At 26.8% G+C, this 13,363-nt stretch overlaps 1 protein-coding gene across 2 annotated transcripts in view; it reads right to left on the minus strand.

Moving 5' to 3' along the window:
* Window positions 1-13,363, minus strand: part of LOC107453725 (lachesin) — a 257,834-nt gene that overhangs the window by 162,360 nt on the left and 82,111 nt on the right. For both annotated transcript variants that reach the window (XM_071183280.1, XM_043042726.2), the window contains exon 2: window positions 9,707-9,760. In XM_071183280.1, coding sequence (XP_071039381.1) covers window positions 9,707-9,760 — 54 coding nt within the window. The remainder of the gene's footprint in view (window positions 1-9,706; window positions 9,761-13,363) is intronic.

Below are 13,363 nucleotides of genomic sequence, written 5' to 3' on the forward strand. Positions count from 1 at the left end.
TATATATATATATGCCTTCAATACTTCGATCTTGGAGCCCACGTTTGCGAAGATCCGTTTGAGTTGAAGCACAGGACATTGTCTTTCTTGGACTCCCCCCCTCTCTAACCATCTTAAAGTTTTTGAGTGTATTCTACTTTTGCTCACAAAAAAATTCTATGGCCTCAAACTGTTAGAGGTTCTGGTATCAGCGCACCAATAACATAGGCAGAACGGTGAGTCATATGGTTCTGTGGTGAATTTGCTAATAAAAAGTTCAGGCATATGCTACCATTAAAAAAATACGATGATTATCTCAATGGCATTTTGATGGATAATAAGTCAAATTAGCAAATTTTCTAAAACTAAATTTCCATTCATTTACTATCGTTTACTATGCAAGCTTATGAATTTTATATCTATGGATGTTTTCGTCGAAATGAAACGAACATTATGACAATAAATTTCTTTACCTAGAATGTAAGACTTATATGATTTAAGGCCTTAAATTTGAGTATACAAGCATGTGATTTAAGGAATCTAGCCGTTGTTGGTACCCAACATCTTGCCATTAAAATTTGTTATGTATTTATAAATTTTATAGTACTTTCATTTACAGTATAATAATATGCAGTTAGAGAATAAAAGATTTGTTAGTAGAAAAGATGTCAAAAATAATAATTATTATTTATATTTGGCAAAAATAATAATTAAATTATATTTTGTAATTTTAATAGTCTTGAAATTGAAAAACTAAAAAGAGGAATTAGAATAAGAATATTTATGTTTAAAATTACTAGTGGCGGTTATAATATAACATTTCTTTAATTTTTGATAACGTTTATGCTTTTAAAAAGCGTTCTTTACTTCGTAATTTTGCCTAAGATTTTAGCGAACGAGAATTTAATGTTTAAATTCTTAGGGAGATTCATCTGGTTTTTTTAAAAATATTTTGTAATCGTGTTATGTCATTGAAGCAATGAAAAAACGTATTTTAAACGCTGTATGTTAGCAGCACAATGTATAGAGAGATGAAAAATATCGTATTGCAAAATCCAATCAATACTATCCAAAATAATACCAATAATCTGTAACAAGAACAAATAAACACCATGCTAATCAATGAAGTCAGTCAAAAGTTATTGGGGAACTTTTAATTCGTAACAACGGTTTTCTGTCAATGGAATTTCATATTTTCGATATTGCGCCTGAACTAAGCAGCACTAGAAAGCAGTGACTTCTTACAAATAATCACATAAAAATTAGCAAACTCTGGAAAGAAATACAAATCATTGCTCCCGTTCTCGAGATATTAACGAACATACTTTGAGACAGACTTTTGTTTTTCTAGATAAAGAGATATATTTTCCATTTATACCATATCATCCATACGCATACAATATAATTTTAATGCTTATAAGATTTAAAGATACAGGAAAACTTTACTACCTGAAGATCTCTTAGAAATTATTAATGCTCCTAATGCAGAGTTGGAAACATTTTAGGAATCTGCTACAAAATATCTGTTACAAAAACCTCTTACTTACATGTCGTCAACAGCACATGCATTTTTACGGACATCAAAGTCTAACATTATATAGCATAAATCTTTTTCTTCCAGATGTAAAGATTGTATTGTAATATAATGTAATGCATTGTTTTGTAATATAATGAAATGTATTTCATTGTAATGAATATAAAGTAAACATATTTTGTCTGTAGCTCATGAATTTTATGAATATCAAATTTTAACAATGCATAGCATAAATTTTTCTCTTCTAGATATAATGACCGTATTCAGGGGTAAATGTGAGCCTAAGTCAAAATTCCGGAAAAATTTCTTGAGTTTCTTTTTTTAAAAAAAAAAAAAACAGTTTAAATTGAAAAATTAGAAAAAAAAATTTAAACACTGTTTTTCCTTCCTTTTTCTCAATATTTCTTGGTTTACTTAAAATATATTTAAAATTTCACATATACCTTACCGTTTACACTTACCTATGATGACCTGGAGAAGTAATTAAAATTTACAAATATGTCTTTCTTTCTTGTGTTTATGATTATAACAACTATTTACGGATAAAAAAGGAAAATTAATCATGAATATGAGCTTATAAAGTATCTCTCTGGCTCTCCCNGATGACCTGGAGAAGTAATTAAAATTTACAAATATGTCTTTCTTTCTTGTGTTTATGATTATAACAGCTATTTACGGATAAAAAATGAATATTAATCATGAATATAAGCTTATAAAGTATCTCTCTGGCTCTCCTTTACAGACAAATAAAATAAACTGTGTTTTTAAGTTCTACGTTTGAAAATTTGATTTCCGGAAACTTCTGTGATTAATGATTTTTTGAAACGCCTGGACCTTCGATCTCCGGATTTCTTCCGGAGCACAATCAGCCCTGCATATTGTAATCTAAAAGTCTGTATTTCATTGTAATGTAATACAATGTATTTTATTTTACATATTATAAATGTCGTTGAACAGCCGTCCGAATTTTGGGATTTCGACGACCAATGTTCAACTCCATAGCCTTGTCATATTGAATCCAATCTAGAGGACAAGGGAACTCCACGATTAAGTATTGGGAGAAATTTGAATTCGTAGAGGGCTTTTTGATAAAACTAACCTGTGTGTGCGTTACATGGGGAGCAAATCTATGAAAACATTCCACGGTTAGCCTAATTGCAAGGGGACTCTAACCCATCATCCGTCTACCATCGTGGATATTCTACGTCAGCTCTGAGGTCTGTGTGACCCGGCTGTGGATTTCAAATTATCCAGCCATCGCTGGGATTCGAACCCGGTTCACTTCATAAGGAGGTAAGCTCTCAATCCAAGTCACCATGGCTCTATATTTTGCGTACAACACGTGAATTTTTATGAATATCAAAGGCTGGCATAGCATAGCATAAATCTTTCTCTTCTAGATGCAATGACTGTATTGTAAAGTAGCAAACTGTGTTTTATTGTAATGACTTTGTACAATAATCCACTGTATTAAAGAAGAAAAAGTGACCTTTCTTGTATGTTAAGAATACAAAAAAAATGCGTCTTGTTATTAGAAAATGTTTCCGAAACCTTAACATATATTTCGCTACATATTAAAAAGTTCCTTTTAATCTGCATTTAAAAAATAAAGATAATTTTATTCTAAAAAAATTCATTATTTTCCTACGCATAATTTCTAGTTCGATTTCTAAATAAACGTATATTTATAATATTTACCTTCAGAAATGTACTTAAGATGAATAAAAAAAATCTTACATATTTATACATGAGTCAGTAATGGAATTTTGCTTAAGAATTAAAAATAATTGTTTGATAAATTTTCTTATTGAAATATATGTGTGTTTTGTCAATTTTACTAAGTTCAACTAATTTATCATCATTAACTAACTGCGTGTGCACTTTGCAATTTTTAAAAATTCAAATTATTTAGTTTATTGAAAATTACAATAAACAACAATTATAAAATTTAAAAAAAAAATTTCGTTTGAAAACAACAAAAAAATTTTAAAACTTTAAAACAAGTACGCCAATTACAAGAATATAGTATTTGGAAATAGTAAAAAAAAATTTACTTTAAGTAGTTGATCACATCTGAATAAATCGTAAAGCTTTTAATTTTTATCAACATTAGTTACCTATCTGTGCGTAATTCATGATTTCTAAAAATGCAAATTTAATTTCGTATTGAAAAGTAAAACCAACAATAATAAAACTTAAAAACAAGAACAAAAAAATATAGTGTAAAAGCACAATTATAAAACTTCAAAACAAAAACGGCAACTAAAAGAATATAGTATTTGATAAAGTACCAAAAATTTAGCTGAAAGTCGTCCATCCCTTCCGAATGAATCGTTAAGCTTTATGTCATAGGCTAAGAGCTTTTACACCACTTTTACTTTTTGCGCATTGACGTACAGCACGTGTGTGACCAAGTTCTTTGACGAACTATTTTCCTTAGAATCGTCTGTCACGCAATTTTTCGTGATATTTGGAAATAACAATAATTTTGTTTTTATATCTTTTATTTATACACATTGAAGTAAAAAAGATCATGAGATTAGAGAATCGTACTAGGACAAAGATTAGAAGAGACGGAAAAGTGAATCTACACGCATAATGAAAGTTAAGAAAGCCTGATGAAACCCTATTTAAATCGAATTGATATCCCCAGAATTTGAAAAAAAAATCATGAGTTTTTCCTCAGTAAACATTGATTAAATCCATCCTCACAGAAAACAAAGTGCTGCTGATTTCTTATTTTCCAAAAAATGTTTCCAGTACAGCCGGTGTGCACAAAGCATTTTTAAAATGTTTGCTTAAAATGGTTACATGTTGCACGGAAAATATATCCGAAGTTTTGCTAAAAAAAACTCGTATCATATATTTAAAATATCCACCTAAATGTGGCTGAGGATATGTGCGAGTTAAAAAATTATAGTAACAATAATTATTTAATTTTTACTCTGTCTGTGTTTACACAGCTTATCTATTATTATCTATTTCCTAATTAATCTATTACTTATCTATTACTTTTTGCCTGTTTGGAGTTTTCTCTTCACACCAAAGTGAATTTTAGGTGTTCAGCATCGTAATTTATGGAAAAATTTAAATAGATAGTTATTTTTTAACTTACTGTTTAGACTAGTGTTTTTTAGATTAGGTTTACGTTAGATGGATTAGTGTTTAGCTTAAATATTTAGAGTTATTTTTCTTTAGTTTTAATTGTTTGTCACGAAATGTTTAAAAATTAAAATCCCACTTTAAGTTTTTTTAAAGATTATATTTACTAAGAATTAGGAAATTCTGATTTGATGGCACCTTATTAAAGATAAATATTGCCTATAACAATTAAAAAATATAGTTCATCATTAACAAAGATCTTAATATTTATTATTTAATCAAAAACATAACCATATTAACTTTAAAATATCCAGTATCTATATACTAACAATGCGTCTAAAAACGAAAAACTATAGTACATCATTCACAAAGACATCATCATTGATTATTTAATCAAAAGTATAACCAAACTAACTTTTAAATTTGCAGTATTAAAATGCCAACAATGCCTCTAACGATTAAAAAGTGTAGTACATCATTAACAAATATATTGAATTTGATTATTGAATCAAAAGTATAACCATATTAAAGTTTCAAATTTCAATTATTAAAATGATAACGATGCCTCTAACAATCAAAAAGTTCAATACATTTTTGACAAAGATATTTACATTGATTATTTAATCTTAAGCATACTTTTAAATTTCCATTATTAAAATTATAACAAATATTACATTATTTGTTTTCTACAAGCAATATGAATTCTTTTAATATTGTTATCAACTGAATACGTTTTATTTCATTTTTTTAGTATGTAATTTTTTAAAGGGTATTCCTCTAATAAAAATGATATATTGTACTATCTGACATATTATACGGCGAAAAATGAAAAGCCAAAAAAAGGAAAATGTGTTATCTTTTTTTTCATTAACACTGTGCTCCAATTAGAGTATGGTGTTTTAGGAAAGAAAGATAAAGCACACGTTTTTGCCTTTTACATATTTTGCGTTTTATTTCTTCACATTAAATTTATCTTAGTCTTTAGTTTTTAGTTAAATTGAAATTCCATTTGATATTTCTAATTAAAGGTATCCGACTAGTACAAAAACATAATTTTGAGTAAAATTTTCAAAATCGAGTTTGTTATTAATTTAGAGTCCCTGTATTCTTAGGCCTAAAAAATATTTTATTTTCGTTTGTATTCCTCTTATTTACAAAGTTATGGCAATTTCTTGTGCAAGGTGATAACAGTGGATAGACTAATGTTTTTAAGTCTTTAAATGCGTTTATCTCAAAATCAGGTTTATTCACATTTTACAACACCTTAAACAGGGTTTGCTATTTATAAAATAATTGTCTGCAAATTTTCATAAGATTGTATGATTATAGCACACATATTTTGAACAACAGACTAAGAGAAAAAAGTAGAATTTCATTTTTTGTGCATGTTTTTTATGAAAGAAAAGAGTGAACATTTAAAAAAAATGATTTTTTAACTACAGTGATCCCTTACTCAATAGTATATGTACTTGCTTTTAAGATAATAGTTGAAAACCTAATTGATAGCTTTCTAAATAAGCTCCTCAAAAGATTTTTTGTTCTAAGTGATAGAAATTTTTTACAGTGTTTATCGTATACGCAAAAAAATGTTTTATTTTTTTCCTAAAAATGGACATTTTAAAATAATAATTATATTTTTTTGCTAGTTTTGTAAGTTTTACACGTAATAAAACAAATGAACTAGTTTATTGAACTTTATAATAATGTATAAAAAAAGTTGTCGAAACTAGTCAGGTACCTTGAATGTTATCTCTCTAGTAGATGTTGTTTAAATTTGCAATGATAAACAAAACTATTTAAGGTAGAAGAGCAATTTTTAAAATTTACAAATATCTCAGGGTTGTTAAACCATCACATTTGTTGTAACAACTTATCCTTTTGAGTTTTTTTTAAGAAATGACTCTAAGCAAAATTATTTACTTTAATAAAGTTAATTTTTTACGACAGTTCTCTTCCTTTAACCCATTTTCGATCAATGGTTCGGAAACGCAACATTTCTAGAAATATTATTTTATTAACACTGTGATGTATATTTTTTACTAATTTTATTTTTCTACTATTGCCAAGGGTTTTTAAGACACCCAAACATTAATAGTAATTCAATTGGAGTAAACACTTACTGTTGAGAAATTTTTAAACTATGAAAGTTTGACTTAAAACGGCTATTGACAAATGTATAAATATTCCTTTTGAGATTTATCATCATGCTTTTTTATGATAGATTAAAGTTTCAAGTGTGTAAATGAAAAAATAAGACAAATTTCATAAAGAAAACAAGCGTTCAACTAAATGGTGTGTTCGTTGATTTGGTGAATAGTGCCTATACGCCCGATTTTATTTCTTGATTAAAATGTAATTTTTTATGAACGAAATTTTTTGCGTGCCTTAATGAATGTAATGTAAGCATATTTCAATGAAATAATACCACAATTTATAAATTTATATGCTTGGCCTAAAATGGGTTTATACCATAATCAGAAAAAATGTTCTTCTTAATGATAAGCAGTGCGCATGAAAAATATTTTCTTCAGATCTGTCTAAATACACCAAAGCACCGATTACTCAGATAGATGCAAAAATAAATAAATAATGAAATACATAGTTGAAGCATGAAAGTGATTATTAAAAATTGTTTTTGTGATTGTTTAAACGGTGTTTTAAATATCAAAGTTGAATTAAAGTTTAATTAACTATTGTTTATATTACATGGCAATAATAAATTCACAAAAACAAATAGTTAATAGAATTTAAGAGTTTTGGAAGCTTGCTTTGATAAAAAGAGAAGATTAGGTTAGAAAAAAAATTGAAAATTCACAAACAATTCGTTTCGAACAGTGACTGAAATTTATATTTTTCAACATTGTGTTGCAAAATGACACATTGCACTGATTTAAACAATTGAAGTTTGTCTTGACTTATTTTTAAAACCAGAAAAATAAATAAAGTTGATTGTAAATGGAGAAATATCGAATATTAGGGTGGACGTGGGTGGTTTTAAAATTCTTTAAAACCACACGAGTGTTCATTAGCTGGTTCTAAACTTTTACTCTAATTTTTAAAAGCGTTGTCAAGTTTTCAATTAAACTTTTGTACTTCTACTTGCTTGGAATGCGAAGATAAAAATATTTTTCACCATTTAGAATATCAATTAGAGCAAATATTGCTTGGCGGTTTTCAAAAGTTTTACCTTTGAAACTTTCGTATTTATTACATTTTAGAAAAGGAAAAGAATGCCACTAATGTTTGTGGAAATCGTTGCTTTAGACAGAAAAGAATGTAAGGATCATTTAAAAACTAAAAAGAAAAATAACTACTTTAAAAGTGACACGACATAAATCAGGTAGATCTTTCTGCGTTTATTTGTCGTTTAACGCTTCCTTAGTTTTGTATAAAAAAAAACATTTGTTAATGAGTGTCGCTGCTATTTTACTTGAATTCTAATTAAAGAGTTTTTATTTGGAGCATTAAAATTCATCAAATTCTTTACCAAATAGCATTTGCACGACAAACTGCGGATAAGATCAGGGATAAAGGAGGAGGAAACCTTTAAAAAATTTCTTTGAAAAAAATTATAAATAAAATATGTCAAACCTTTAAACAGCAATTTAAAAAAAGCTCTTGTTTAAATACATTTTCATACATTGTTAAAAATTTCGTATATTATTAAAAATAAACATCGTTTTGCCCTTACATGAATTCTGTAGTAGATGATTGTATGCTTTATTGGTAGATTATTATTGTTTTTTTTCTTCATATTATTTAAAATTGTTTGTCGGTAGAAACTATTTTGCGTATGCTTTAAATATGGGGATTCAAACTTTAGATGGTTCTCGAAGTTTTGGGGCTTAGCTATTTGATGAAAATATGAACAGCAAATGAAAAAGTAACTTTTCATTTTAACTTGTTTGCGGTTAAGAACTTGGCATTAAAAATAATTAGACTTATACCAATTGATTGGAAAATGTGTTATGAAATAAATTGGTAAATGCTGAATGAGTAATTAGTTTTTGCTAGGTATCGAAACCGGTAAACATGTTTTACATGCTAGTCTTTAACATTTATAAAAATCTGTAGGGAAGGGATTTAATGCTAATAAAAACCATGCAAGCCATAAAAAGTGAGTACTTCCTATTTTCGTGTTATTTAATTTTGCAACAAATGATATGCGTGAGGTCTTAGAATTGAAGGTTGTGAGTTCGATTCATAAACCGAAATACATACTAGTCTTTGCCATAGCTATAACATTTACCGTAAATGTTTAGATAAACATGTATCTTATTTATGAAAAAAATAAGAAAAAACAATTTTTGAAAAGCACATTTATGAAAAAGATATAAAAATATGAAAAGAAAAGCTCTGTCGTTGACTATTTTTTTCTTTGATTTAGACCTCGTTAGATATTGCCCACTGCTTAACGCATTTTGAATTGTGTGATATTCACTGTAACTGGAATATCCAATAAATATAGACTAGTGTTGAAAAAGAACTCTAAACTATCTAGAATATGTAAATATTGTTTAAATGGTTAAATCAAAAACTAAAAACAAAATTTAAAAAAAGCAAATTATAGAACGCAAGCAATACGATGAGAAAGGAAACAAAAGCGATGAAAATTATAGTGATAATTTTAAATAAACTGCTGTTTGTAGAAAATGCAACACCATGAAGGAATCATCAGAATCAAATGAAATATTAAGCAAATGTCAATTNTGAAAAAGAACTCTAAACTATCTAGAATATGTAAATATTGTTTAAATGGTTAAATCAAAAACTAAAAACAAAATTTTAAAAAAATAAGATATAGAACGCAAGCAGTACGATGAGAAAGGTAACAAAAGCGATGAAAATTATAGTGATAATTTTAAATATAAATAATAATGATTGTTATTATGCTAAAAAAAAAAAAAGTAAAAACATTGTGTAATATCGTAAATTACATTTTAAATAACACGATGTTAGGAAATTTCACTTATCTTTTAAATAGAGTTTCTTATGACAGCTATATTAAGTTAATCTTTAAAATAGAGTATTTTAATATATTAATTTTTTTATTAAACGATAACAGAAGTAACTAAGTTTTTAAGTTCTTACCTTCATAATTCCTTTCTTCTGGAGTTTGATCTTTTAATGTATATTCTTCATGTTCTAAAAAATAAAGAAAACAATATATTAAATTTTTATTACTTTTTAAATATTAAAAAAGTAATAAAAATTTTGTACAAGCCTTTAAAATTTTTAAATAATTTAATACATTCTTACTTTTCTCTTCTAATCTACAAAAAGTGTTTATTTTTTTATATTTCAAGTCAAATATTCGCTTTCTTAAAATTTAAATTACTTAATTTTTCCTTCCAAAAAATACCTTGAATAAAGCAAAATATTCTGAAATTAACAGCAATTGACTTAAAATATTTCTAAAATTATTTTTCAACAAAATATTTCTTGTTCCTATGATTTTACTTTCGCTACAAAAAACCTAATTAGTAGTATGAGAAGAGATAATTTAATTTTAAATTGTGATTTTGGAAATATATTATTTTTACAAAAAAGTGACTAATGCAATCCATTAGACATTGTTTTGATATTCTGGAACACAGGAGAATATTATATAAAAGAAGAAATAGATCTATTTAACTAAAATAGAGAAAAAGCGATATTTTTTCAGAACGTTTTGATCATGATTTCAAAGAATGTTATTTTGCATAACGTTTTTGCTTAAAAAAACTGTTAGTGACATGAATGTCGTAAACAGTCACTGATAAAATCTTTGAAAAATAAAAAGTAAAAATAATATCATCAGGTTATGCTTATGTTAGCCTTTCAAAAAGTAATACTGCAGAATTGACCATATGCTTCTGTGAAGATCTAACATTTTGCGTTTTGGATGACTGATGCAACTGATTCCCTTATATCAAATCCAGAAAATTAATAAAAACATTTATGCTTTTTTTTTGCAGAATTTTTTAGAGTTTAATATTTCTATCTAATTTCATCGAAAAAATTTAAAGGAAATATTTCTGGAAAAAAATTGTCTAAAAAAAGTCATAATGTTGTAAAGAGTCACCGATAATATCGGTATAAATAATGTCGTAATGAGTCACTGATAATATCTTTAAAAGAGAGAAGCTAAAAATAATTTCATCAGGTTATGTTTTTTTATGCTAGGTGTTTATGGCGTAACACCTCGAAATTGACCATATGTTACTAAACTGATCTTACTTTTCAGTCTTTGACGACTGATGCAACTGATTCCCTTATATCAAATCCAGAAGACAAATAAAAACATTTATGCACCGTATTTGCTCCATTTCTTCGGATTCCTATTTATTTCTAACGTAATTGCCTCATAATTACTTAAAGGAAATATTTCTGAAAAATTCATGATACACTCCAAATACATTCCATGAATTGTTAGATACATTTATTTGATTATTTTATTGTTTCTAATGTAATGATTTTAATAAATAATAAATTAATTTTGGTTCTTAAAGCTTCCGAAATATTTGATTACGACATAATAATACATGAAATTGAAATCACTAGCCATGAAAATTATAAAAAAAAAAAATCCAAAAAAAAATCAATCAATCTTTGTCAAAAATATCAATTCAAAACCTAATAATAATATGAATAAAGTGATAAAAATAATGCTCATTTTGATGCATATAAAACTTTCACAGTTACATTTTTTTTAAATTTAATTTCCTAGCAATTTTGCATTTTTTTTAAAATTACAGAGTGAACGACTGAATCGATAGAAAAAAACATGTAAACTATAAAATATAATTCATATTATTTCGCAAAAATTATTTGCAGCAAAAAAGTTCCTGACCCGTCTTATGATGTAAAATATATGTTTTTTTTTCTAGCGATAACGTATTTAAACTGACTCTTTAACTAAAAAAAAAAGCTGAACTAACTGTAAATACAAGGAATGACTAAATTTTTAAGGAGGACTAAAATTTTAAAAAATAAAACTGAAATAAAAACTAATTTAGATGTACAGGAACTAAAATTCTGTAGTATATTAAAGTATTCAAGTAAATTTCCAATAAACAATCAAACTTCCAAATAAACATTAAAATGTTACCAGCCGTAACAAATTTACAAAATTGTTAAATAAACACATTTGCCCGTTTTATTGACAAAAAAGAAAAAAAAACTCAAAATTATATGAAATCAGCCGAAACTCAACTGGAAATATTTTAAACCAAGTTAATTCCATAGATATCCTCATGTTTGCCAAAATATTATTATAAGATGCAATATTATCTTGTCTCAATGATGTGATGCTTGTTTTTAAATGATGTACTATGTGATTTTAGAATTTGGTAGCGAGTTTTGCGATATAAGAAAATTTACAATTGGGAAAAAGTACCTTAAGGTCTGTCATCTAGTTTAAATTTCAGTTAAGAGATCCATGTGTCTTTGTTATCCACAGAAGAAGCTAAGTATTCGATTTTAGAATCATATAATGTGTAAAATTTTCAGAAAAGTATATGACTATCAGAAAAGTTAACTGTATATGACTATAAGTGTAGATTGTACATTAAAGCGTATTATGTGCAGTTTATATAGTGGTATTTTATGGGTTAAATCACCTTCTGTTCTGATCTACATCTTTGAACAACTTCCGTTGTAACAATAAAAATAAATGAGATTACACAAGACCTAACTTTAAATGTTCAATCACTGGTAATTGAACTAGTTCAGTTCAAATTTTTTTCAAAAGCAAATCACTCTGTTTTTAATTTAATGCGTTTAAATAGATTTATTTATATTTCCAAACATAACTTTTTGCTAATACTACTGCATTAGCCTTTCTGAAGAATTTTAAACTTTACTACATATTCGCTCATTTTCCTTAAATGATCACAAAATATTTAGATATTTAGCTTCGGGCTTTGTTAAATGAGAAAATATTGAACTGATTTTGTTTGAGAAACCTTATCTTTTTTTTATAAAATGAAGAAAAATATCTCACTGATATTTGTTAAAGTACCATTTATTTATTTTACCAATTTTTTTTTGTTTGATTCGGTGTGTTAGCCTGAAGCTAAAACACGAAGTATTTGTTTATCACGGTAAACAGCGTATTTGCAAATGGTTCCATAAAGAGATTTTCATTTTGTTTGTAAAGAAAATATGAAAATTAAAGCTTTGAAACAGCTATTTATATACGAAAACATAGATTTTTTTTGTATTGTTCAGATAATTTTACTGATTTCAACAGATGAAAACCGCGTTAACAATCATTGTATGCTAGAAAAGTTGAAAAGTATTATTTTTATTTCGTAAATAGCTTCTCCTTTCTTCGAGTGCTTTATGTATTTTTAAGGAAAATCATTTATGTTTATAATAATAAAGATAATAAAATATTTCTTTTTATGCTATCATTAAATGTTAAGTAATAAGAGTCCTGCTATGCTTGTTTAAAACTGATCCGCGTCCTGCAGTTTCCAAAGACGAACTTTGGTTGCGCATACAAGCGATATGGAATTCTCTTCCTCAAGCAGATATTCAACATCTGTTTGACTCCATGCCACGTCGTATAGCAGCACTTATTGCAGCGCGTGGTGGCTGCACCAAATACTGATTTCGGACGCTTAATTTGTTTCTTTTGTTTTGAAAATTTCATCATTTATTTGTATCAGTACAAGTCGTTTCTGCATTAAATTTCATTTGATTCTGATGATTCTTTCATGGTGTTGCATTTTCTACAAACAGCAGTTTATATATATATATATA

This window comes from Parasteatoda tepidariorum, chromosome 7, assembly GCF_043381705.1.
Source record: "Parasteatoda tepidariorum isolate YZ-2023 chromosome 7, CAS_Ptep_4.0, whole genome shotgun sequence".
NCBI lineage: Eukaryota > Metazoa > Arthropoda > Arachnida > Araneae > Theridiidae > Parasteatoda > Parasteatoda tepidariorum.